The sequence below is a fragment of the Nelumbo nucifera genome, chromosome 5 (assembly GCF_055504915.1).
Source record: "Nelumbo nucifera cultivar China Antique chromosome 5, China Antique-T2T, whole genome shotgun sequence".
Classification (NCBI taxonomy): Eukaryota; Viridiplantae; Streptophyta; class Magnoliopsida; order Proteales; family Nelumbonaceae; genus Nelumbo; species Nelumbo nucifera.
In genome coordinates this window covers 13,150,863-13,177,776 of record NC_142653.1, presented here as the reverse complement: position 1 = coordinate 13,177,776, position 26,914 = coordinate 13,150,863, and the positions used below count along the sequence as shown (strand labels likewise).

The 26,914-nt window shown below is 37.8% G+C and overlaps 1 protein-coding gene across 4 annotated transcripts; it reads left to right on the top strand.

Annotated features, from left to right (window-relative positions):
- Positions 1-8,129: 8,129 nt before the first annotated feature.
- Positions 8,130-26,274, top strand: LOC104605249 (putative alkaline/neutral invertase B). Of its 4 annotated transcripts, none has more exons than XM_010269957.3 (5): positions 8,130-8,510; positions 9,155-9,573; positions 12,907-13,338; positions 25,080-25,638; positions 25,858-26,274. In XM_010269957.3, the coding sequence occupies exons 2-5, from the start codon at positions 9,160-9,162 to the stop codon at positions 26,151-26,153; spliced, it is 1,701 nt and encodes a 566-aa protein (XP_010268259.1). In that variant the 5' UTR covers positions 8,130-8,510; positions 9,155-9,159; the 3' UTR covers positions 26,154-26,274. The 4 variants fall into 4 exon arrangements, with proteins under 4 accessions (XP_010268259.1, XP_010268239.1, XP_010268251.1 ...); XM_010269937.3 differs by having other exon boundaries at positions 8,276-8,510; positions 9,068-9,573; XM_010269949.3 differs by having other exon boundaries at positions 8,363-8,510; positions 9,138-9,573.
- The last annotated feature ends 640 nt before the right edge of the window (positions 26,275-26,914 follow it).

The window sequence follows — 26,914 nt, the reverse complement described above, 5'->3', positions numbered from 1 at the left end:
CCGACGGGAACACTCCGATGCTTAAGTTAGTATTCTGTAGGAGAAGCAAGGAGAAGATGAAGGCTAAGAGTGCAGATAGCGTGCGAGTGGAAGATCATACCTCTCTTCCTTGATAATGAGCTCCTTATAACAGAAATTCATTGCATCCGTCTCGTTGGCCTCTAACAAGGCAGGTATAACTGCCACTGTCAGCTTGCCGCAGTCGTTACTGGCAGGGGTTGAGGTGGCACGCGTGGGGCCGTCATCGTAGGGTACGTGCCTGTCAAGTGTGAGGCACCCTCTAAAGGTGGCAGACACAACGCTGCCTGACGAGGGATATGGCTGCTGTCCCCAGATTTGTCAGGTACGGTGGTCGGGCAGGAGGTCTTCTTGCGATATGCCGAACTAACCTTTTGCGAGTTACCCTGTGCTGGGCTACCTTGTAAGCGGCGAGCTGCCTGTGGCAAGCTAAGCCGAGCTGTCTGGCCCGAGGTGTCTTCACCTCGGGGTATCTATAGGTGGATTGGTGTGTTCCTGTCTGGTAGAAGCTTCTTGAGGAGTGCCCATGCGGCTCATTCCCGAACTACTTTGTAGCGAGCTCGGAATATTTCAGGATTACCTTTAATAGAATTGGTCCTTGGGATGACTTGTCTGCTTGGGAGCTCGGGCGAGCCAGTTCCCCTAGCTCGCGAGCTAAAGATGCCTCGGAGTATCGAGGTGCTCCCTCCTTGGCGGGGGAATGCTCGGGGCTTCTTGGGGGGAGCCCGGGCTCTCCATGCTAGGCGGGAGTCTAAGTTATCGAGGTATTAGTCCTCGGCGAGTTGCTTGACTCGCTGAGTTGCCAGTCTTCGACTCGGCGTGTCCCTCCATCGAGTCAAGGTTACGCTGTCACGCTGAGCTGTTCACCAAACCAGGTTATGCACACGTGTCCTTGGGCCATGGGGTCAGGCCAAATCATCCTCCATCACTTACTGACCACTATTGAATCTCTCATTAAGTTTGGTAATTGCAATTATCTCCCTACACTTTCACGGCACTGTTGCAAGTAGATCCCTTTTGTTAGAATCAGCTCTAAAAGTAGGCATGAATGTGTCCAAAACACTCAATGCATTTATTATTGGAAACAATTTTTTTTTTAGAAGGCCATTACTAATAATGGTTTCCACATAAAAACAATACAAACTTTATGAACAACAAAAAAGAGAGTCTAAAGTTACAGCTTTACCCTCGAGTGATACATATGAATAGCAATTTGGGAAAATAAATCAATCTAAAAAAAAAGAGATTGGAAGGGTTTAGGATAACCATTGATATGAAGATAAAATTTGGAAAATAAATATTTTGGCCAAAACTAATTGCATGGTTTTTTTGGACATTTTCATGCTTCTCGTTAAAAGATTCATAGTTACAAAATCAAGGGGATGTGTTTACCAACTTGCCCTAATAAAAAAAGGGGTAAAAGACTTACATAGACCATTGAGTTTGTTTTTTTTTTTTTAAATATACATTGAAAATTTCATGTGTGCAGTGATCTATGTCTGGCTCCCTCTCTCTCCCCCTTACTCGTGTTTATAGAAAAAATGGTTAAAATTTATCTATATTACTTTATTATTGTTTTATTTGAAATATTATTGAATACCACTGAGTCAATGGACCAATTTTGAATTGAACCTCGTCCAAACCCAAATCAATTTATACAGATTGGACAGACCAATGAGACATATTGAATTGAACCATTCTAGACTTAGTGGTCCAAAGTATTTATTGGAGTAGATTGGACCTGGTCATCCATAATGAATTTATATTGGATTGGGTTGGATTGAGCCAATATCTAGTCCATTGATAGAAGATAAGAATATGGGTGTCAATAGACCATGTTTGGGTTAGAATTAATCTAAATTAAAACAATTTTGAACAGATATGATGATATAAACATTGAATTGGACTGGACTAGACTAGATGATCCAAAATATTCATCGGATTGGATTAGACTGGACCTGGTCTATTTGTAATAAGCTCATATTGGACTGGATCGGATTAGACCAAATACAATCCAATTGAGAGAGAGATATGGATGGATGGATAATGAGAATGAAAAATAAATAACCCATGCCCCCTATGCTCTAAAATCTCCATAGATGGTTGGCACCCATCCATGTTTATTCCCCACGTCATGTGGCTGTGTAAGTTTTGGACAAAAAATAAATAAAATAGGTTAAATTACATATTAGTACCCAGAACTTTAGGAATAGTATCGCTTTAGTACCCGAACCTCAAAACATGCCATTGCAATATTTGAGCTCTCTAAAATTGTCAATTCACTACATGCCTTTAGCAGTTTGCTAATTATTTGTATCACGCAATGATATGTGTTACTTGCTTTTTTAGATGCCAAAACTCTCATTTTTTAATATTTCTTGAGACCATTTTATTTTAGCTTGATTGTCTTATGTGGTGAGGGCATGAATTACTCGTTTTCTTTGACGATAACGGTTGTCTAAACCCCCTTTATCATAGATTGAATAACTGAAAAATAAAGGATTACAACAACGGTCTAAATCCCTCTTCTCCGACAACAACATTGTCTTTCCCAACAACACTTTTCTGTGTGACTTATTCGGTAGGAAGCACCCGTTCTTTGGCAGAGAAGTTAGGGGATAAAGTGAATGGTGGTGCCAGATCACAATGAAAATGGATTTAAATATGGCTATTTTGTGCATTTCAAAATTATGCCTCTCTTGCCTATTAAAATCTCAATGGGTATTTGTATCATTTCATATGTCATCTAATGTTAATAAAGATTTTGAACTAAAATGATAACTTTTGAACAGACCACAGTGACATATTTTACAGTTCATGTATGAAAGTGAGACTAGCCCTAAAGTACACGTTACTAAAATATATTTTACCAAAAGAATGGGTAAGAATGTGGAAAGGCATGCATGTGGTATTAATAATGGGTATCAAATATAACTATATAAGGTCAATCACCTAGATATTTTGCATACTCTTGTAAAAGTTGGGCATCCCCTTATATAACAATAGACTTGCGAGCTTATCACAAGAGAACCATGATACAGATTTCTAGAGGGTACAGATATTTTGCACTCTTGCAAAATATATCTCCAACCATCAAGAATTCAGGATTACTGTAGCTCTAGGAGAGTCGCATGGGGGATCCATAGGCTCAAGGGTCCTTTTTTGTATTTTATTTATTTATTTTTTGTGAATGTCAAGTGCATGATTTTCAAAATCGGACTGAAAAAATCAGGAACTTGTCAGGTGATCGGTTTCGGTTTTTCCCAAAACCGAATTTTCTTCAAAAACCGTTGATTTTGATCAGCAAATCGCTGACTTGGGTGGTTAATTGTTTAAACAATTTTGACCGTTTTTTTATTATTTTGTCAGAATGAACTGACCATTCGGTTTGAATGGTTGGATCGCTCGACCCAATAATCGAACCCCTGACCGACTTGGTCTCCATATCAGTTTTAAAAACCATGGTCAAGTGACCACGTAAACTATATATTCATTGGGGACAAACATGAAATTATTCCAACATTTTTATTATATAGTGTATATATGGTATTTTTTAACATATCCAAGAATGTCAAAATAACTTCTTTTATCTACTTTAGTAAACTGCTCTGTATGCTCAATTTGGGAGGCTTATAAATATAATATATATATATATATATATATATATATATATATTCTTCCCAAATTTAGCCGTAACAACATACAAATTGGGTATAACATATAATATGGGCCCCGTTTGTTGACATTACCCATATATTGTATGTTAAAATCAATCAATAATAATAGTTTGCAAAGTTAATTAGTTAGTTAGCTAATATTAGTAATTCATAAAATTATTTATTGAATTTCCATTTAAAATGATTAACATAATAAAAAATTCAAAATAAATTACTGATTTTCAATTTGAACAATAATAACTGTAAAATTAATTACAAGAATATTATACTTAATTTATGATAACAAATCCTAACTATTAAAAATTTTAAATATAGTAAACTTAGCATCATATCATAACTTAAATTATACATCAATAACGATTTACTAAATAGACTAAAATTGATTTAAATTCAATTTTAAGACAATGAAAATAAGCACAACAAGTTGGGGTATGGACTTGTCTTCACATTCAACTTATAATAACAAATTCTAACATTATTAAAAGTTTTAAACTATTGTAAACTTAGCATAATATCATAACTTGAATTATACATCAATAACAATTTACTAAATAAATGAAAATTTAATAAAAGTAAAAATTACACATTTAAAATTGATTTAAATCAAATTTTAAAATAATGAAAAATAAACACAAGTCAAGTTCAATATAGGCTTGCCTTCAGCCTAACCCGACCCTCTGATGCTTCTATTTAAACCAACATAATGACATATGGTTTCCAAACCCGACCAAACCCTATAAGGGTTTAACCTAATTCCAACTGGATTTTCATGTTTACAATTGTATCTTTTCTATAGTGTATTTGAAAACCCGCTCGGGGCAATTGTTTTAATCGATGATTGGTTTTGGGGTGGGTTTCAAGGAAGTCCAAACTTTGGTGACCAAGTAGAGGGTGGGGTGATATTTGTCCCAATGTTTTAAAAAATGACCTAGGCCAAAACCTTTTGGACATAGGTTTATGGGTTAGCGATTCAACCATCTGGTCTAAATGAACGACCTGTTACAATTTAAAAAATATATATATTAAAATAAAAGCAACTAAAAACTATTATTTAAGTTGCTAACCAAGTTAAATATTTTTGACAAATAAGCGGTTTAGGGGTGAAACAGGTCCAATTGCTTGGATAGTTTCTAGGCCAAACGGTTCAACCGTTCGAGTTAGGAATGACAACAAGGTAAAGCGGGGACGAGGAGGCACTCCCCATCCCTGACCCCACAAAAATAACCTCAATAAATATTATTAAAATATTTAATGAAATTTAATATAGATTTATCAAACAATAATACATGCCACAAAAAATAATGATTGTAGTATATTTAGTCTAACTTAAACCAATAAAGAATAGTATAATGCTGCATTTGGCATTCCTTATCTTAAGGACTTATCTCGTTTTTTGCAATTAGAATTTCAATAATCATAAGGGCATTTTAAATGCAAAAAGGAAACAAGCCCTTCAAATAAGGAATGCCAAATGCAACCTAAGACTCCTAGCTTAATTTCTTATAACAAAGCCCTTGCATCACACAAGCCCTCACTAGTAGATCTGTTCACAGCTCGGGCCAGGCTTTGCCTTTACATTAACAGAAAATGTTCAGGTCTGAGTCCAAGCTCGGCCTGACCATTGGGTCTAGGTTTTGAGCCCGAGCCCGACTTGACTATAAAGCTTGAAGCCTGGGCCCGAGCCCAACTATAAATTTGGAAAAAATTTTCCTTAACTCAATTAAAAGTTGTTTATTTATACTAAAAGACCTCAAAACATAACAAAAAAAATGAAAAAATCTCATTATTACTTGAAAAAAGAGAAGAAAAATATATTATATATGTTTTTTTATTATATATAATATATTATTAAATTGGGCTCAAGCTCGGACTGGGCTTTTTTGAGAAAGTCCGAACCCGAACTCGCAAGCCTAAAATCTTATCCAAGCCTGACTTAGATCAAACCGGGCCAACCAACCCGTCGAACTACCTGGCCCATGAACAGGTCTACTCACTAGTATAGTTATATAAGGTCAATGGTATAGATATTTTTGCATAATATTTTAAAAGTAGGGCATCCACTTATAAAACAATATATTCGTAAACTTATCACAAGAGAACCATGTTATTACAAATTTCTAGAGAGTACAGATATTTTGCATCATCTTGTAAAATATATTTTCTGAACCACCGTTAAACTTAGGATTAGTGTGACTGGATCCATATGCTTATTTTTTATTATTATTTTTTTAATGTCAAGTGACCACGTATTCGAAGGGAACAAACATGACATGATCATAACGTTTTTACCATATAGTGTAGAGATGGAATTTTCGAACATACCCAGTAACGTTAAAATAACTTTTCTTATCTACTTTATTAATTTTGTAATTTTTTTTGTACGCTCAGTTAGGAGGAATATAAATATGTGCATTTAATATATATATATATATATATAATAATATAAAACATAAGATTTTACATTTTATATTTATATTTGCACTCTTCCTAAACTGACGTGTGACAACATATGACAAAACATAACTCTGCAACATTTTTATTTTATTTAGAGCCGAGTTCTGGTGTGTCCAACCTATTTTTGGAAATTGGAATTCAAATTCAAACCAGATTCATGTCACAGATTTCACTTGCACTTAGCCTTGTTTGGTTCAAATTGGTGTATTGCATACGCTAAAAAAGTCCCTATGATATCGGCAAATTTAGGCAAAAATATAGGCAAAAATATCAAATATAGGCAAAAATACTATTCATCTCATTCTTCTTCCACACCATCAAATAAATATCTCCACCTCCACATTCTCTCTCTCTCTCTTCCTTTATTTTTTTCTTCTTTGCATTTGAGTTGTTTTAAACTCGGAGCATAATTGCTATGAATTATTCTTTTGAAGCACCTAGAAGAATACACGAAACACCGTACCAAGTACACAAATCAACGATTTGGTTCCAACAACTAAGCTTGTTAGAGGTATTTGAAGCGGTTTTGAATGCAATTAAGGCTTGAAAATCATGATTGGAAGAGGTATATGAGTATGCTATGTGAATAAGCGAAATACATATAATGAAATGCAAAAACACAAGAGTGGGTTTCGCCATTTTTGCTTGCAGTAAGTTAGCAACTACAAGGGTGAACAAAGAATATAGATTTGTGATAAATATTTATTAATCTTGGGGAGATTTATTCGGTGGTTTGAAGGAGGAAGGAGATGAAAAATGTTTCTGCCCCTATTTGACATTTTTCCTAAAAATAGTTAGCCTATTTTAATAATTATGTTCAAAATATAATTTTTATTAATATCAAGGCCCAAAAGTTGCCTTTATCGACTACGATCCCAGAAACTTAAAACCAATAATATAATAATTATTGAATTGATAAATGATCATGTGGTATTTATCAAAATTCATTGGGGTTGATTGTTAAAAGCCCTTCGATACATATCTTTTAGGCAACATATGATGGTGTTTGGTATGGCTTATGTTTCTTTGATAAATGGTGTTAGTTCATTGTCATATAAGCATTTGTATAAAAATGTTATTTGGTAAGCATGCTTATCGATAAACATTTATCTAGATTTACGTGCAAATCAACCGTTGAAAAAGCATAATTTTAAATTCTCACCAAGGTATTTATTTACTATTCTATTTACGTGGCGCCTAACTGTAAGCAAACAATAGAAAAACGTTTACTAATCACTTTCCTCGATTTTGAATTACAAACATTTTTTTAAATAAACCAGCCATACTAAACACCCCCTAGATTATTCCTATTAAAAAATTCTCAATTTCAAAGAATCCGCTTCGTCCAATAAGAAGCCCAAAGCCAAAGGTTAGGTTCATCTGGTCCAATCCAACCTAAGGGATCAACCGACCAATGTTGGGTAACGATCCTTTCACGAATTTCACGTGTTTCTTCCATATTTAGTCATATAACTTTTTTTTTCTCCTCTCTCAAACTCACATAAGCTTTAAACTTAAACCAATTTGTCCTTCATCAATTATTGATCCATTTTCCCTACTACTTTTCTTTATTATATATTTTTTATTCTCAAATTTTAACATTATAATTGCTCTACGTAATATTGTATGATTTTTTTTTTTGGCTCCTTCTGAGGAGAGGAAGCTCCCTTTCACGGTGGATAAGAAAGCCACGTCGTCTAAATGATCCTTTCTTATTCGTTTTGGGCCAGGAGCCCAGGACAAAGATTACCGGCTGCGCACGAAATCGTGTCACGCTTTTACGTCATTTTTACGCGCGGATCAGTCCTTCATCCCCTATGTTAGCCACGTGGCAAGAAACAAGGCCATCGCACAGTATATTCGAAACTAGTAACCGGGGAAGAACCGAGAAAAGGTTGGATTATTACCACTTGCCGAGACGGTGGTGATCCAACTGTCCAGTTCTCAGGGTAGATATTGGTGAATGGTGATGGCTGGGCCGCTGCCCGCTGGGCGACAATCTCGTGGTCGTGGGCTGGTAAGCTCTCAAGTGTCAGGTCTCCTCGGATCTCCCGAGATGAACCACTTGTCGGCCACTCTATCGACCAAGACCAACTCAAGTCTTGGATCCACTGGCTCAGCTGGTTATCACACTTAAGTACACCGGCATTAACCCGTTGCCCTCACTTGTCAGGCCCATCTTCCTACTTAATTAGATGATTATCATGATCGGTACCAACTTCGTGAGGTTCACATATGGTCACAATTGCAGGCGGCATGTTCTTTTAAGTTTCATTTATTATTGGGTTTGCAGCCGTTGATGTGCTTGCAGGTGGTAGGTGGTCTAGGTTAATTAGCCTGCGCATTTCCGGCGCTTCCGAGGTCAGTCTTTTTCTTTTTTCTTTTTTTTTTTTCCAGATTTTTTCCTAGCTTGTTCCGTTTTGGTTAGTGCTCTCATGATTGAAGTAGTAGGGTTTCTGAGGCAGGAATTGTTGTTTCAAATCTTGTTGATTATATTTTTGTTTATTAACCGGTAGTATTTGATCTGTTTTCTGCAAGTTCCTTTTTTCGAATTATCATTTCTATTCCGTAATAAATACTTTGCTGGCATTGTAAACATTACTCTGGTGTTGGATTTATGGACAGACTTTATTGCTAACTTAATTAAGCTGATATACTGCAAATGCCTTTGGATTTTGAGTAGTTTCGTATTTTTGATTGTTCGTAGCTTTTGTTTTTTACTTTTTTGTGCGATGCAAATCTTACGATGCTTTGATGTTGAAGTGTATTTTTTTTTTCCGCTGTCTTTCTAATGTAGTTTTATTTTTATTTTAAATTTTTAATGGATTTGTATGTCTGAGAACTCTTTGAGATATTGCTTAGTTCGTCTTCCGTGCTTATTTATCGAGTTTTAGTTTGATGACTATTATGTTTTTAAGCTTGTTCAAACACAGATTTTTGAAACCCTTGAACTACCTTCGAATCGACCTTGTTTCAATATTTGGTTAGTTTGGAAATGCCTGCAGTTGTAATGGACGTGTCTCAGAATGGTAGCGTAAGAAGTGTTGATCCACTATGCACCGTGGCTGAGATCGAAGAATGTGATTTCTCGAGGCTAGCTGACAGACATAGACCCCTTAATATAGAAAGGCAGAGATCTTTCGATGAAAGGTCTCTTGGTGAATTGTCTATGGGTTTCTCCCCAAGACCTTCCTCCAGAAATGTTGAGAATCCCTTCCGTATGATAGATCACCTTGATAATATATATTCTCCTGGTAGAAGGTCTGGTTTGACCACCCCCCGCTCACAGACTTATTTCGAGACACACCCTATTGTTGCTGAAGCATGGGAAGCTTTGAGACGTTCTTTAGTGTACTTTCGTGGCCAGCCAGTTGGGACTATTGCTGCATTGGACCACTCTGAAGAAGAACTTAACTATGATCAGGTATAGTCCCTTACTCTCTTTCTCCTTATTTATGCTGATAATGCATAAACTCTGTTTCTTCATCATGTTAGTGTATAGAAAACAACATTTAGGTTTCATTTCTTACTGAATTAAGTATCAGTTGGCTGATAGGTGAGGAGAAACTGTCCTATTATTTGGTTTCAGTTATATCTACTATTTTAAATTGGTTTATGTTGTATGTAATAACTGCTTTTCATTGCATATGGAGAACTTGGCATCACACTGGCTCACCTTTCAATCTACTGGAAGTTTCACTGATCAGATGCCCATCTGTTGATGCATTCTGGCCCATTGGTTCAGGATCTTAGGAATTAGGACTAATGAACTTAGCTCACTCCAGATTGTCCATTTATTGCCAGAGCAAGTTCATCAGTGTGAAGCTTGTGGAAATCAGCATTTTGGATTGACAACCGACATTGCTGTTAAAATCAGCATTTTAGATCCCCATTTCTTTGGGTCTTGCTGAACTCTGGTTTCTCTGCATTTATGCACTAAGGACTGGATGGTGGACATCCCTTACCTGCTTCATCTCTATCATGCAATCTTATGATTTCTTTGCTTACAAAGACATGGTTGTATTAATGTTTGTGCTTGCTACTTCTGTAACTGCATTACCAGCGTATTATTTGCAATTGCTACCTATGTGTTTGTGGTTCTCATGTTAGCTTTATCAATTGCCATAACACTTATATGGTTATTTTTTTTTTGGATCCACAGCACTTTATGGTTATTTGTGCTATTTCCCATTTGACAAAATCACCTTGTCTACGATTTGCCCCCTGACCGGATGGATCTCTTGATGTCATTTTTACCCAGGTTTTAAACTTCTTTGGCTTCCATGCTTAGCCTTTTCTCCATTACTATGATTACCTACTTGAATGCAGTTCCTAGATTGTATACTTGTATGCAACTTCTAAGATACATAATATACATTCTATTGACTTCCTGAAAATCACCATGCCCTCTAGGGTTTAAAAAATGTCAGCAACTTGTGCTATGGTGTTGCTCATGAGTTCAAAGATCCTAGAGGGCAAACATGAATGCTCCCAAACTTACATGGTCACAATGCCATTATTTACATATGAAATTATTAAACCATACATGGACTTATCAATGAATGAATATGATATGAAACCATGTTTTTAAAGTTAATTGATGGAAAACATATGATTGATGAGTTGATTGGTCAGTCAATAGTCTTGAGAGGAAGAGGTGGAGCTGTGAAGGGCAAGGTACCAAGTATAGTCCCCCAAAACAGAATTCAAGACAGATGGCTCCATCAACAGTGCAATATTATGAAACCTGTACTGAATATTGACTTTTAAGTCCTGGTAGCTTAAGAGTCAACTATCTGGTACAAACTGTTGATTTAGTTTTAAATCTGGCTAATGGATTTACCCTCTGACTTTCAGTTTTAGTCCAGATTTTATAACACTGATTAGGTGTTAATGATAGGGATCATCATATGATGGATCCTGGATGCAGTTCCATATAGAACATTGTGCTTTTTTGGCGAACTAATATGTGAATTACTGTAAAGATGGTACATGCAGTATGTCTGATGATGCTACAAAGTGTCTATAAAAAAAACACACTCGACTTTTATGAGAAATTAGATTTCCTTGATTAGTTTAAATCAAAAGTTGTGTTTTTCAAAACAAAGTTAAAGGGGAATCCGACATAGAACTCAAAGCAGTTTATAAATACCAAAGTTCAGAGTGGTATCCACAGATATGAAACTTTCAGAATTATTGATAAAAAAAATGAAACTTTCAGAATTTTCAAGTTTCAACCTGCAAAAGAAGCTTAGTGATTGGCAACCAAGGAGCACCACCTACTTACATGATTTATCAGTCATACAAATATGTTATTTCTATTATTTGACCAATAGAGTTCAGGGTTGATAAAATTCTTGGATCTTGAAGCTTTTAGGAATTTAAACTTTCAAAAGAAGTTCGGTGCTTGACATGGCAAGGAGCACTTGTGTTCAAAATTTTTATTTGTGTTAAAATGTTAAATTGAAAATGATAATATGGTTAGTGGTGCTCTTCTAGTTAACACCATTTACTAATGGATCTTTGAATGCTAGTTAGTAAACCAAGTAAGAGTATTAGAAGCTGAGGACCTTGAAGAAACTTTTACACTAGTGTCTACATATCAAACTCTAAGTATCCTAGGCATATGGTTGTCTATTCATGGGAGCATAACCGCGTTGCAAGAAAATCTATCTTTTAAAGTTTTGTATGTGTGTTGGTGGTGGGGGATCTTTTGCACCTCTTCTGGGTTGGGGGTCTTCACTTTTTTCCTCTGATTGGGAGTAAGGTAGGTATTGTATTAAAGATCAAAAAAGTGTACAACCTTGTACAAGTGTAGCCTGCTTTATAGAAGATCATTACTATTGCAGAAGGATTTAATTGGTCAATCTTGAAGAAAGATGTTTTGAGAACTCTTCTGCATTGTAATGGTTCTCAACCTGATAAGGTTTGAAGCAGAAATTAGTATCATACATGGTACTTAAACATTACTCCTAACTTCTCCTGGGAAGATCTTATCAAAGACTTTGTTCTAAGGTTGCCAAAATCTCCAAGTTATTATGCTTCTATTTTTGTAATGGGATTGTTTTCTTTTCCAAATTGGCCATTCATTCCATGCTTGAAAATTTTTGTTGTACACATTTTTTTTCCTTTAAGAAAGTTCAAACATTTTGGTGTGTCAAAACTTGAAACCGTCAGCATGTGAAAATTTCTTTTGAAAGATGTTACAGGACAGAATGGGAATGCAATTGCAGGTACCTTAGAAATGCCATCTCAAACCTATTCCCAGATAGAAGTTAACAGTTGGGGCTCAAGTGGCCTTCTTAGATGTTCGATTGTAAATATACAACCACATGGTTGTTCAGTTGGTGATAACAAGGGCGCTGACCTTGTTATCATTAACCATAAAAGGGTGATCATCATTATCATATGGATGCTATTTGGGCATGTTCAGTTTGCAAGCTAGACAGTTGTTGAACTTGTATAATCCATGAAATGGTTATCGGTTGGATGATTTACATGGCATAACTATTAGAGTCACAATGATGGTTATTCAGTTGTTTAACTTATAGTTACCATGATGTGGGGCATTATAAATGCTGCCTTGACAAATTCTTATTTCTCACCTCTGCATCACCTTCTTTCATGTTTATATCTCATAGGAACATGCAATCTCCTTGTTCTCCGATGATTATCATGAGAATAATTTGTGCAGTTATTGCTTTCTGTTAAGCTTCACTACGTGACTATAGTACCTAACTACTTTTGTTCTGGATAGGTATTTGTGAGAGATTTTGTTCCAAGTGCATTGGCCTTTTTGATGAATGGGGAACCTGAAATAGTAAGGAACTTTATTTTGAAAACTCTCCGTCTGCAATCTTGGGAAAAGAAGATTGATCGTTTCAAGCTAGGAGAAGGGGTAATGCCAGCAAGTTTTAAAGTGCTCCATGATCCTGTTAGGAACTATGAAACTTTGATTGCAGATTTTGGTGAGAGTGCAATAGGCAGAGTTGCTCCTGTTGATTCTGGATTTTGGTGGATTATACTGCTTCGGGCATATACAAAGTCTACAGGAGATTCTTCTTTGGCTGAAATGCCTGAGTGCCAAAGGGGTATGCGCCTTATTCTGAGTTTATGTCTTTCAGAAGGGTTTGACACATTCCCAACTCTGCTCTGTGCTGATGGATGTTGTATGGTTGATCGTAGAATGGTGAGTATGTGGTTGCTTCTTCTTTCTTGTATATCAATTATATGGTTACTAGTTGGTTCTCTCTCTCTCTCCACCCCCCCCCCCCCCCACCCACACACACACACTTCTGTATCTATCTATGCACATAAATGCATTCATATTCACAGACAAAAAACAAATAAACAAACAAATAAATAAGTACATACTTATATGAGTTTCTCTTTACTAGTACTGCTATTGCTGAAATAAATAGGACAAATATCCATAAGCCTAAAAATGGAATCCAAAAACAAGAAAACAATATTCCTTCTGTTCCAAAACTCTACCCTGGTCAATATAAGCAGAATATGTTAATGGTAGAGTTTTGAGGATAAATGGCTTTATGTCCTTGTCTTTACTATTTCTAGTGGGTGCATTGTTTGAGGGGGAATTCCTTTTACTTTATCTCTTGGGCTTGGGCCATGATAATTTGTCTAATTTCCCTTTATGTTCATTCACTGTCTGATGCTAGGGATATTTATGGTTAATTCCCTAGTATTGGTGCAAAGAATTTGTCTTTTTTTTTTTAATGTTTTTGTGCAGAAAAGAAATTTTGTTAACCTAGTTGAACTTTGAACTGATGCCTCCAGTCACCCTGGAGATTATTCCCCCAGATCATCTACCTGCATGCCACTAAAGCAACGATTTTCATTAATAACCAATCCCATCCTGAAAGTTAAACATAAAAAACAAAGCATTGGAGGGGTGGGGGGATATAACTCAAGCCTCAGCTGTAACCTGTGGTGTGAAATTACATCCTAAGGTGGAAAATTCCTACCTTATGGAACAGTTCTTGGGAGATAGGTTGCACCATGAAACAATAATTGAATTCCAGATTATAGTTTTGATATACTATGCGTTCAAGTTATGAATTGCTCTTTCAGTAAAAGATGGCTAATGGGGATTTCCATGATTGAATCTATTTCCATAAACTCACCATTGCAAGACATTCCAACTTCCAAGGACCTAGGTGAATGCTATTTGCTGCATCAGCTAGCAGTATATGTTTTCCTGTTTAAACGTATGTGACTCCCTTGATTAAGGATTTTTGCTTTTTCTTTAGTTCTTTTGGGTTATGTGCCCAAAAATCCCAGATAAGGAGAAGAAATAGAGGTAATGGGTTAATGTTTAACCTATAAGTGTCTCATTATGTGTGTTCGTTCCTTTTCTTATCCAGTTCTATATTTTCTCTTATATATTGGGCTGTCAAGTGTGAGAACACAGTTTTGAGATTGAAAGCAGTCGTTTTGTGTGCAAAAAGGCCAAATGTTAGGTCTATATCCTGTCTACCCCTCCCTATATCCACTATAGTTGTGATAGACATCGGGTAATGGCCCATTCAATATACTTCTCATAAGACTGGGTAAGCATCATGGGGCAGAATGCCTTGTTTCTTTCTTGCTCTTATGATATCTTACTATTAACTTCTTATCTCTGGCCAGTTGTAATGGAGACTTGGGATTGAATCCCTCCTGCACCAAGGTTGGGGGGTTATGGGTTTGGGGTATGAGCTAGCCCCCCAGTTGTGTAGCCCCATGGAGCCAGGAAAGAAAAAAAAAACCTTCACATAAGTCTGGGTAAACTTCATGGAGCAAAATGTTTGGCAATCCAAGAGTGTCTAAGATAAGGAGTTAACGTAGATTAAGGGTACGATTAAAGAAGATTACAAGTGAGAGCACAGAAGGAACTGAGGAGCTCAAACTAATATGATTAAATAGTCACTTGGGACAGTTTGGTCATGCACCATGAAAGTCTATCAAGCAATAGGAGTGCACTACTGCAGGTTGGAGGTTGTTATCATTTGTGATCTGTCTATACAAAAGTAAAAAAAATAGTATGGTATAACTATTACGTACTGTATAAGAAAAAGCTCACCCATAGTTTTTTATTGGTAGTTATTTTTCTCTTAAATCTTGAATTCTCATGTCCCAGGGCCTTGGTGTCTCAAGCCTACTTTGGTCTGGTTCTTCTTGCTTGGTATGGCTCCTATGATTAGATGTATGGTCTGGTCCAATTCATCCAGCTTAGACTGGTCCAACCCATCCATGCTTTATCCCAACTATATGGGGTTGGCTAGCTTAGACTGTTTTGTTAACCAAAAAAGAAGAAATATTGATGGTTGCAAGATTTATTGGTTACTAGGATATGAAAATCTATTTGTTATGGTATTTCTCAAAATTTATAAAAATGACCATCACTTTCAATGTAGTGTTATATTGGAAGGGTCAAACTTGGGATTCCATTGTTTCTTAGTTATTACTCAGAAATAAAGTTCCGAAGATATATAGTTATTTTGTTATAGATGGTTCAGAAATTCTGTGAGGAATATGTTTTGATTCATTGTTTTGACCACAGGTTTTAGTTTTTCCTCTTTTCTAGTCTAAGGTGTATGAATCCCTCTTTTCTCGTACCCTGTCATCTGTCTTATTAAGTTCTAATGTCCTGAAGTGCAGCATGTTGTGATTACTTTTCCCCTATTTTGTACAGAACCTATTGGGTAATGCAGCTTAGGAACCCTTTGGATATGACATTAGCACAAGTAAGTGCAAATTCTTTGAAGCACTTGTCAAGCTCATAGTTTTCAAGTTGCCAAGGTGAGCTTAGATGACCGGGGGGTGCCATGTCACCTAGTTCCCAGGTGGGTGCCTGAGTGTCAGCCTAGCATTTTTTTAATAAAACCCTGAATACTAGGCTAATTCCATAGGTTCCATAGCAACCGACAATCATCTTTCACTAGTGGTTATCAATAATCTTCATAAAAAAAGCTGTAAACTTCACATTGAAACATAGAAAATCAACTTATTCACGAGAAGAAAACAAAGGAAGAAAAGAAAATTTAGAGAATATAGGAGCTGGCCCCTTTTTGTCTTGGGAAAAGAAAAAAAAAGAAAAAAGAGGAAGATGAAGAAACTTTAAGTTTTGAAGTCTTCAAGGGTTAAAGATAGCATACAACACCAACATGTGTGTTGATTGAACCCTAACGAATAAGAACATAATAAAAAGAAAATAGTATACGAACCCATAAATGAATAATTTTGATCAGTAATATCTATTTTATTATTATAATATCAAAAGTAAAGAATAAAAAAAGTATTTTATAGCATCATGTAGAAAATAACTAGGTGTTTAAGTGAGGTCACCCTCTGTGGCACTTAGTTGCCTAGACATCGCCTTGACAACTATGGTAAGATGATTGCTCAATGAGGTCAAATTAAAGTGAGAAGGTTTGTCAAATGTTGGATACCTAGGTAGTTGAGCTTGCAAGTTTTGGGTTAAGGAGAGCCTTTTTATATGACTACAGTTCTATTTCCATTTAATTTTTGTGGTTGGTGGTATAGCTTTTCAATATGTATCCTCTTATGTACTCCTTGTCACTTAATATGATAAATAAAAATTATAGCCGAAAGGTTATCTTCACAGTTAACTTTTAAACTTTCTATCAAGGCACCAAAAAACTATACTCTTAAGCAGTTAAGCCTAAAAATATATTTGGCAAAAAAGGTTTATGGTTATTTCTAGAGCACTTTCTTTTTTCAAGAAATCCTGTTAAGGGATCTTTGGAGAGTGTCAGACTAGGCTGCTTGACAACCTGTAGAGAAGATGGGCCGAATGGCCCATAGACCGTCATTTCATGTTATGTTATGTTTCTCTCTGTTGTGGGCCTTATTCTGGGCCCAAACTTTGTAATGTTCTGTTTTTTGTATTTTCCTGCCCACTCAAGGGCCTCTCTGTAATTTGTCAAAGATTAACTTATTAAAAAGATGTTTAGAGTGTTAGAGAGGGGTTATGTTCGAACCTCTTACTCTCTAACACTCATTGCCGCCAACTCTCTCTTCTCTTCCTCTCTTGTTTGTTTATTTTCTGGTTTGCATCCAATCTCAAACAGTTCCATACATCAAGTGGGCTGTTTTTCAACTTGGTATCAGAGCGGGCCATTGTTTGGCGTGTCCCTCATGTGGTTCTAGTTCAGCCAACTGCATGAGGAGGTTCTAGGGCTGAAAGTTTACAGTCATCCGCCTGGTTCTTGGAGGTCATTGGAGGGTGCCCAAGTTTCTATACACTTGGAGAAGGGTTCGGTGACCAGGAAGAATCAGAGAGCAAGTTGTTTGGCCTGATTTGAAATTAGAGAAAAGGAATTTCGAAGTTATCTCAGAGAACAAGTGTTCGGCCTGGTTTATAGTTCAAACCAGAGACTGTCTTACTGTAAGTCTTTTCTCAGTCCTTTGCTGGGTTATTTTTTGTTGTTTGGGAGGACTGTTAAAGCATTCAAAGCCCACCTCCATTCGGCCCACTGTTGCTGGACTGATTCTACTCAGAAATTTCTGGGTTGTTTTGGAAGTGCTATTCGGCTGATTATTGGACTGCCAAGTTGCTGAAACTGATCTAAACTAAGTGGTACTAGTCTCATCTTCATCCCAGTCTCTTCTTGGACCTATACTGAACACTTTGAAGTGATTTCTTCTAGTTAACAGCTACTGTTAACTACTGCACACTGAGTGTTTGACAAAAGGTCTCTTAAGGACTGTGGTCTTTTTTTCTTCTCTTTGGGACAATGGCTGTTGGGAACCTGAAATACCTTGTGATTGGAGGTTTGTTGGGTGTCCTTTGAAGGCTGAAACAGTATAGAAAGAACTACCACCGAACTAGACTGTCACAGTTATCAAGGTTGAACTGATTCTGTGAGCTAGTTGTTGTTGCCTATTCAGCTCAAACTAAACTCATCAAGACCCCAGTACTTTGGGAAACCTATTGAAAATCCTAATTGGAGCCTTTACATGATGGATTTCTCAAGCCTTGAAAACAAGAATGCTGCTGAATATGGACAGATTTTGGGAACCCCAACCGATTCTATGCTGGCTGTAACTACAGTTAAGCTTGATGGAACCAACTACTTGGCTTTGTCACAATCAGTGAAAATCCATATTTGTAGCAAAGGAAAATGGGGTTTTATTTCTGGGAGCAAGAAAGCTCCTCTAGAGGATGATCCATCTTATGAGAGATGGGTGCAAGAAAACTACACAGTGATTGGGTGGCTTGTGAACTCAATGCAGTCACAGATTAGTCAGCATTATCTGTGGATGAACTTGGCTAAAGAAATATGGGATAGTGTTGCAGAAACTTACTCCCAGAAGTTGAATGTTGCCAGAGCTTACAAACTGAGAAGTGATGTGAAGAATCTAAGACAGGGGGAGAAGTCACTTGCAACATACTTCTCAGCCCTAAAATCTCAATGGCAAGAGATTGATTTGATAGAGGCTGTAACATGGGATACCCCCAAGGATGCTGAAACATACAGGAAATTGGTTGAAAGGAATAGGGTCTTTGAGTTCTTGACAGGGTTGAATTCTGAATATGACATTACAAAGCAAAACATCTTGTCCAAGGAAGACGTTTTGTTGTCTCAAGCATATGCTTTGGTCAGCAATGAAGAAAGTAGGAGGCAAGTGCAGGTTCAAGGAGTCAGTACCAATGATCATTTTGCAAATATGGGAATTAAACCCAAAGGGGTTACAAGAGCTCCCAGTGGCACAGGAAAGAAGGAGGTGATGTGTGAATATTGCAAGAAGCCGAAACACACTAAGGACAAGTGCTGGAAATTGCATCCCAGTCTTGTCCCTATCCGATTCCAGAAGAAGAATGATAGTAGAAAGACAGGAAGTGCACATGCAGCCACAAGTACAGATACAGAGGTTGAGTCTGCCAGTGCACAATTGGCAGCCATGAAAGCTGAATATGAGGTTTGGAAAGATGATCATCCAGCTTGAAGGTGTAACTTCATCATCCAACCCTTCTGGAAGTCTAGCCACCACCGCATTTGCTCACTCAGGTATAAGGGCTTCTGCTAACCATGCATCCACCTCAGGTAATCCCAAGACCCCTTAGATCATTGACTCAGGTGCTTCTGATCACAAGACCAACCTTTCCACTTTGTTTGTGTCATATGATTTGCTTCCTGGTCGTGACAAAATCACCTTAGCTGATGGTTTTCTTGCTCCTATTTCTGGCAAGGGAACTGTCAAGCCTACAAACTCTTTACTCTTATCTTCCACTCTTCATGTACCTAAGTTAAATACCAACTTGTTATCTGTAAGTAGTTTAATCAAGTCATTGAATTGTTGTGTAACCTTTTTCCCTTCTCACTGTGTGTTTCAGGACCTGAAGTTTCGGAAGGTGATTGGAAGTGGCCATGAAGCGAATGGAATATACTTGCTCGACACCCCTGACCAATGCTTTGATCATCCCAAGAATGTTGCTTTTGGTTCTACTTCTTCAGAGTGTCAGTCAAATTATGTTGAGTCATTGTCGGTTGGGTCATTTACCTTTTTCTACTTTAGGTCATTTGCTTCCCAAACTGTTTAAGGGAGTCGGTGTGTCCAGTCTCAATTGTGAGTCATGTCAGTTGTCAAAGCATTGTAGAAAAAATTACCCTGTGAGCAATAAAAGATATTCTTTTCCTTTTCATATTGTACACTCTGATGTGTGGAGAGGCCTTACCACTTATCCTCTATGGGGGGTTACAGATATTTTATCCTGTTTATTGATGACTTTTCTAGATTCACTTGGATATACTTAATGAAATCCCGAGATGAAGTCCCGAGACTTGTGAGGCAATTTCATGAGTTTGTTTTAACTCAATTTGATACCAGAATTAAGGTTTTCAGATCTGACAATGCAAAAGAGTATTTTGAGAAGAATTTATCCTTGCATCTCTCTGACATGGGGGTTATTCACGAAAACTTCTGTGTTAGAACCCCTGAACAAAATGGAGTTGTTGAGAGGAAAAATAGACATATTGTTGAAGTTGCAAGGAGCCTTTTATTTGCCTCACATGTTCCCACAAGATTTTGGGGTGATGGTGTACTTACTACTACCTATCTCATAAACCGTATGCCATCCAGGGTTTTAGGGTTTAAATCCCCCTTCAGTCTTCTTCATCCAGACAAGGATTTCTTTCAAATTCCTCTTCACGTGTTTGGCTGTACCTGTTATGTTCACATTCCAAGTGTGCAGAGACACAAGTTTGAACCAAAAGCCCACAAATGCATCTTCCTTGGTTACTCCCCCACACAAAAGGGTTATTGTTGTTTTGATCCAAAGACTGGCACCTGACATGTCTCTATGGATGTTACCTTTGATGAACTTTCTCCTTTTTATGGTTCCTCTCAGGAAGGACATTGTCAACAGGGGGAGAGTTTGTCACAAGTTTTTGCTCTTCCCCTTCCTGTCCCAGTTGAGTCTCTTGACAAACCTGTATCCTCACCAAATGAATCAAAGGGGGATCAGCCACTTCATTCCTCTTGTCCTAGTGCTCTTATTTCTTTACCTCCTCGTCCTACCCATAATCCCAAAGTGTATCAAAGGCAGAGATCCAGGAATGAGCAAGTGGTTTCCCTTACAACAGATGAGGCTCATACACTCCCAATCACAGATGAGATAACAGGTACTACTTCAGCTCCCTTGGAATCATCCTTCCCAGATCTTGATGTCTCCATTGCTGTTAGGAAAGGAAAGCGGAAGTGTATTGCACACTGCATTTCCAAACACCTTTCTTATGGCCTACTTTCCCCCTCATACTGTGCCTACCTCTCTTCAGTTGCTTCTAACCCCATTCCTAGGTCTGTATCAGAAGCTCTTGGGATTTTGGAATGGAGAGATGCCATGCAGACTGAAATGGATGCTCTACATGAAAATGGTAATTGGGAGGTGGTGGATTTGCTTGAAGGGAAGGATCCAGTTGGGTGCAAATGGGTTTTTACCATTAAATACAGGGCATATGGGACTATTGAGAGGTACAAGGCCAGACTTGTTGCAAAAGGCTACACACAAACATATGGGATTGACTATCTGGAGACTTTTGCCCCTGTTGCTAAGATGACATCTGTGAGGGTTCTTTTATCTCTGGCAGCTCACTTTGATTGGCCTCTCTATCAGTTAGATGTAAAGAATGCATTTCTGAATGGTGACTTACATGAGGAGGTCTACATGTGTCTTCCTCCAGGAATGTATGGGAAAGATATGCAAGGAAAGGTATGTAAACTGAAGAAATCTCTTTATGGCCTCAAACAATCTCCTAGAGCATGGTTTGAGAGATTTAGAGCTGCACTTGTTAAATTCGGCTATGTTCAGACACTGTCAGATCATACTCTTTTTGTGAAGAAAAGTGGATCTCTAGCAGTGTATCTCATTGTGTATGTTGATGACATTATAGTGACTGGTGATGATGCCACAGGCATTCTGGCTCTTAAGTCTTTCCTCCGTACAGAAATTGAGATTAAGGATCTGGGGGAGTGAGATACTTCATTGGCATAGAAGTTGTCAGATCCAGGGATGGGATTCTTATTTCCCAGAGGAAATATGTCATTAATTTGTTGTCTGAAACTGGAAAATTGGGTGCAAGACTAGCTGCAATTCCTATTGATATGAGTCACAAACTTTCAGCTTCGGATGGAACTTTGTTGGAAGACAAAGGGGTCTTTCAGAGACTTCTTGGGAAGCTTTTGTACCTGTGCATGACTAGGTCAGATATTGCATATGCTGTCAGTTGCATTAGCCAATTCATGCATGCTCCTAGAGATGCCCATATGGCAGCAGCAAAACGGATTTTGTGCTATTTGAAATGCTCTCCAGGAAAAGGAATTCTATTTGCTAAACATGGTCATCTGAAACTTGAAGCCTATACTGATGCTGATTGGGCTGGAAATATTGATGATAGAAGATCTACTCCAGGGTATTGCAGTCTGGTGGCTGGTAATGCTGTCTCTTGGAGGAGTAAGAAACAATCAGTTGTGGCCCGATCCTCCGCAGAATCTGAGTATAGAGCCATGGCACATGGAGTCTCAGAATTGTTGTGGTTAAGGTCCTTAATGGAAGAACTTGGGATTGATCATGACAAACCCATGATGTTGTACTGTGATAATCAGGCTGCCATCAACATTGCTCACAACCCGGTACAACATGATCGAACCAAACATATTGAGGTTGATCGACACTTTATTCGAGAAAGAGTCTCCTCCGGTGAAGTGTGTCTTCCATTTATTACTTCTGAAGGACAATTGGCAGATTTTCTCACCAAGGGCATTTCCAAGGCAAGGCTTCAACATGACACTGGCAAGCTGGGCATGATTAACATCTATGCTCAGCTTGAGGGGGAGTGTAGGGAAGATGGGCTGAATGGCCCATAGACTGTCATTTCATGTTATGTTATGTTTCTCTCTGTTGTGGGCCTTATTCTGGGCCCATACTCTGTAATGTTCTGTTTTTTGTATTTTCCTGCCCACTCAAGGGCCTCTCTGTAATTTGTCAAAGATTAACTTATTAATAAGATATTTAGAGTGTTAGAGAGGGGTTATGTTCGAACCTCTTACTCTCTAACACTCATTGCCGCCAACTCTCTCTTCTCTTCTTCTCTTATTTGTTTATTTTCTGGTTTGCATCCAATCTCAAACAGTTCCATACATCAAGTGGACTGTTTTTCAACTCAACCCAATATTAAGATGAAAGAAATTTTAATTAGTAATTTCTCATACAAAACAAAAATAGGTGTGGGGATTCAGGTCTATGTGCTGGGAATGAAGGGGAGAGAAGTGGTTGTCGCTAACAAAAGAGAGGCGGGACAAGAGTGAAGAGACTGTGTCTATAGCTGGGAGCATTGCTTCAACTATTCATAGTGGTTGTGTATCACAGCAAGAAGAAGGTGAGCTCCAGAAAGAAACTGTTGTAGGAGTGACAGGCGGAAGAAGAGAAGGGGCAGATAAGCTAGAAGGAGAGGGACGGGGAGATGAGAGAGTCTACTTGGAGGTGGGGATTTTAGAAAATGCAACTACGGGTTCCTTGGGAAAGGAGGGGTAGTGAAGGGGGAAAATGAGAAAGCTTTAGTTAATCCCTCTTCAAAGGTTTTCAAAAGAAAGAGACAATACAGAACAAGGCCACTACAAGATGATGATGAAGATGATTGGAAAAGGAGAAGGGAGAGGGAAGTGAAGGGGAGGAAGAAAAGGATTTAGATTCAGAGAAAGAAGAAATTCCAATAGATGAGACTCATGTTATTGAAAATTTGATAGATGTGAAGATGTTTGTAAATACAGGACTAGAAGTGAGCATGGCATTGGGTCTTCTTATCTTTGGGGGGAGAAGATTATACTAGAAAGATGTTTAAGGACTTAGAAAACATTATTCCAATGCCTGTGCGGGAGGATATTGGGGATACTTTTGAGAGCACCTTACTGCTTGATAGTGCTCATAACTTTTCATGTGCAGATAGATCCGAAGAAGTTGTTACTGAAAAAAGTACGGAGGAGGATGTTGTTAGGTTTTTTGAGAAAAATCCTGTCATGGGACTGTAAAGAATCATTGAGGGGCCTGATGTTTTGAAGTTCAGGAAGGACACTCTAGCAATCAGAAGAAACATAAAGATGTCTTGGTCTCAAAAGTTTTTGCTACGCTGAAAGGGGGTCTTCTTGGGGTTGGACCAAGCAAGAAGATGTTAAAATTCAAGGTAACATCAAAGGAGGGCTTATTTGTGTCTTGTTGGGGTGTTTTTTTTCCCCTTGTTGTTGCTTTGGGTCATAGTAGCAAGGGTGACTTTAAAATAAAAGATAACATCAAAGAAGGAGGGCTTAGTTGTGTCTTGTTGGGTGGGGTGTTTTTTTCCCTTGTTGTTGCTTTGGGTCATAGTAGTAAGGGTGGAATTGGATTGAAGTTTTATTTGTTTTTTCGCATCTATGTTTGGGCTTGGTTGTTTGTCTCATGATGCAGGCTTGTTTTTAGCGAGTTCTTCATTTCCTGGTGTTTTGGGTTTTGGATTTCTTGGGTTTGTAGTGTGGTTTTTTGTGGAAGTTGCATTTTGCCTTGTTTCTCTCTTTCTCTCTCGTGACTTCTGGTCACTCTCCTTGTATCTTCTCCTTTTTATTTTAATAAAATCTTTTTTATTTTATTACCAAAAAACATACAAAACAAAAATAGAATGTGAAACTTTTAAAATTCCATAATTTATCTATTGGACAAAGAGTTACTGAAAATGCATGTCCTATGTGTTGTTTGGGTTGTCTGTGTTTCAGCCTCGATCTGACCTCATTCGAATCATGTATCCACTTCGGACAAATACCTTGTGTGAAATAATTTTACTGATCTCCTGCCAACTGATGGGTGGCTCAGTTGGTGTGTCAGCTGGACTGTGACGCAGATTCGATTCCCGCAACCACCAACTTTGGGGGGGGGTTATTAATGATGAGTATCACTAAATACCAAAAAAATAATGGGAGAATGACGGTTCAACCCAGGGTCAGAATTTGTAGGCCCAAAGTACTGTTGGGATAGGTGCCAGCTTGGAATTGATGCCAATTCACGGGCGTGTGTTGGTGCATAGAGTGTGGGTATTTGACATTTTGAATGTTTATAGATCTGCAGTGGGATTCAGAAATCTGCATTGGGCCTGTCCGTACTTCTCCGAAAAATAATTTTACTGATCTCCTGATAACCCATACAACTCTGTCAGAATGGCTTTGGTCTTCTTGCACTTAATACATCAAAGACATCCATTTGTTTGAGCATCTTGTGTGGGCAATAATAGATATTTTGTTAAGTTCCTTTTGTTTGTCTGTGCAATGTTTTAGATATTTTCTTTGGATGAAAATTTCCTTCTTTTTAATGTTTTTTTCTGTGCTTTTCTCAAGTTGATTTTTGATAGTTTGTTCTCTTAATGTTCCATTCTTTTTCTATTTCAGGGTGTTTATGGGTACCCTATTGAAATACAAGCTCTTTTTTTCATGGCTCTGAGATGTGCTTTGGCTTTACTTAAACAAGATGACGAGGGCAAAGAATGTGTAGAGCTAATAGCTAAACGGCTCCATGCACTTAGTTTTCACATACGAAGTTATTTTTGGCTTGATTTAAAGCAGCTCAATGATATTTACAGATATAAAACAGAGGAGTACTCTCACACTGCAGTTAACAAGTTCAATGTTATGCCAGATTCTCTTCCAGATTGGGTATTTGATTTCATGCCATCTCGTGGTGGTTACTTTATTGGAAATGTCAGCCCAGCAAGAATGGATTTCCGTTGGTTTTGCTTGGGTAATTGTGTTGCAATTTTGTCATCTTTGGCAACTCCTGAACAATCTGCAGCCATCATGGATCTTATTGAATCACGTTGGGAAGAATTGGTTGGAGAAATGCCATTAAAAATTTGTTATCCAGCCATAGAAGGTCATGAATGGAGGATCGTAACTGGCTGTGACCCCAAAAATACTAGGTGGAGTTATCACAATGGAGGATCTTGGCCAGGTAAAACTTGCATCATTTGACTCCTTGGTGCCAAAGTACAATTCAGCTACACTTTTATAAAGTTGAATTACTAATCCACTAGCACGCTGAATCTTTATAAATATAACCATAATAAGATGACTCTAAGCATCAATATATTCTTTTTGAGTTTTTGTTTGACATGTTGTCATGAGTTTAACAACCTTCAATTTTCTTTTCTCCCCTGGTGTGTGGATACAGTGCTCCTATGGCTCCTAACAGCTGCATGCATCAAGACTGGACGCCCCCAGATTGCACGGCGTGCTATTGAGCTTGCTGAGATGCGGTTGTTGAAGGACAATTGGCCTGAATATTATGATGGGAAGCTTGGAAGATATATTGGGAAGCAGGCTCGTAAGTTCCAGACTTGGTCTGTAGCCGGTTACTTGGTTGCAAAGATGATGCTTGAAGACCCATCTCATTTGGGTATGGTGTCACTTGAGGAGGACAAACAGATGAAGCCCTTCATGAAGAGATCAGCCTCATGGACATGTTGATTCCATTTCCCTCTTCTTCCTCTTTCCTTTGTAATACTTTTAGTTAATCTGTTAGAATTATGAGAAGGGATGTAACTGCATTGACAACGTTCATTAAGGTTGGCATATATCCTTTCACCGATGAGGTATTTTTAGTTTTTAGTTGATTAGTTTCTGAGAAAGTACTTTGGTTCCCTCTTCCTACTAGAAAGGTCAAAACATTGAAACGTATTGGTGTATATAGATTGATACTTATCGGTTTTCAGGGTTACCGATACACTATTAACGCTAAATACAATGATTTAAGACAAATGGCCATACTCGGTAGAAATACTCTTCCCAGGGATCCCTCATCCCTTGCATTGGTTCGAAACTTGGAACAAAATTATTTCTATATTTATCGGCTCTAATAAACTTGCAATCGTAACATTTTTTTCGTCCTTTGAGAGGCACTGTTATGTTATAGTCTTATAGAGGAGGGTAAATAAGCTGTTTGTTTGTTTTCCGTTTAAAAACCAGGCCATTTCCAAAGTTGGTCATCCGAGTCTCCGTACCTCCACATAACACTCTTTTCCGTCGACCTGCTTGCTCACCGAACCAATTAAAGTTGGGGAGGTTTGGTAATTGATTAATGGTAATGGACAGTTGGGGATTGTTCAACGGTTGTTGCGTGTTTTATTATCATTATCTTTTTATTTATGTAGTACTGCACTTACACATTCCATTCCATTCAAATCCACCACCCACCACCCACTTGCACGTTCCATAAGATAAGATATTAT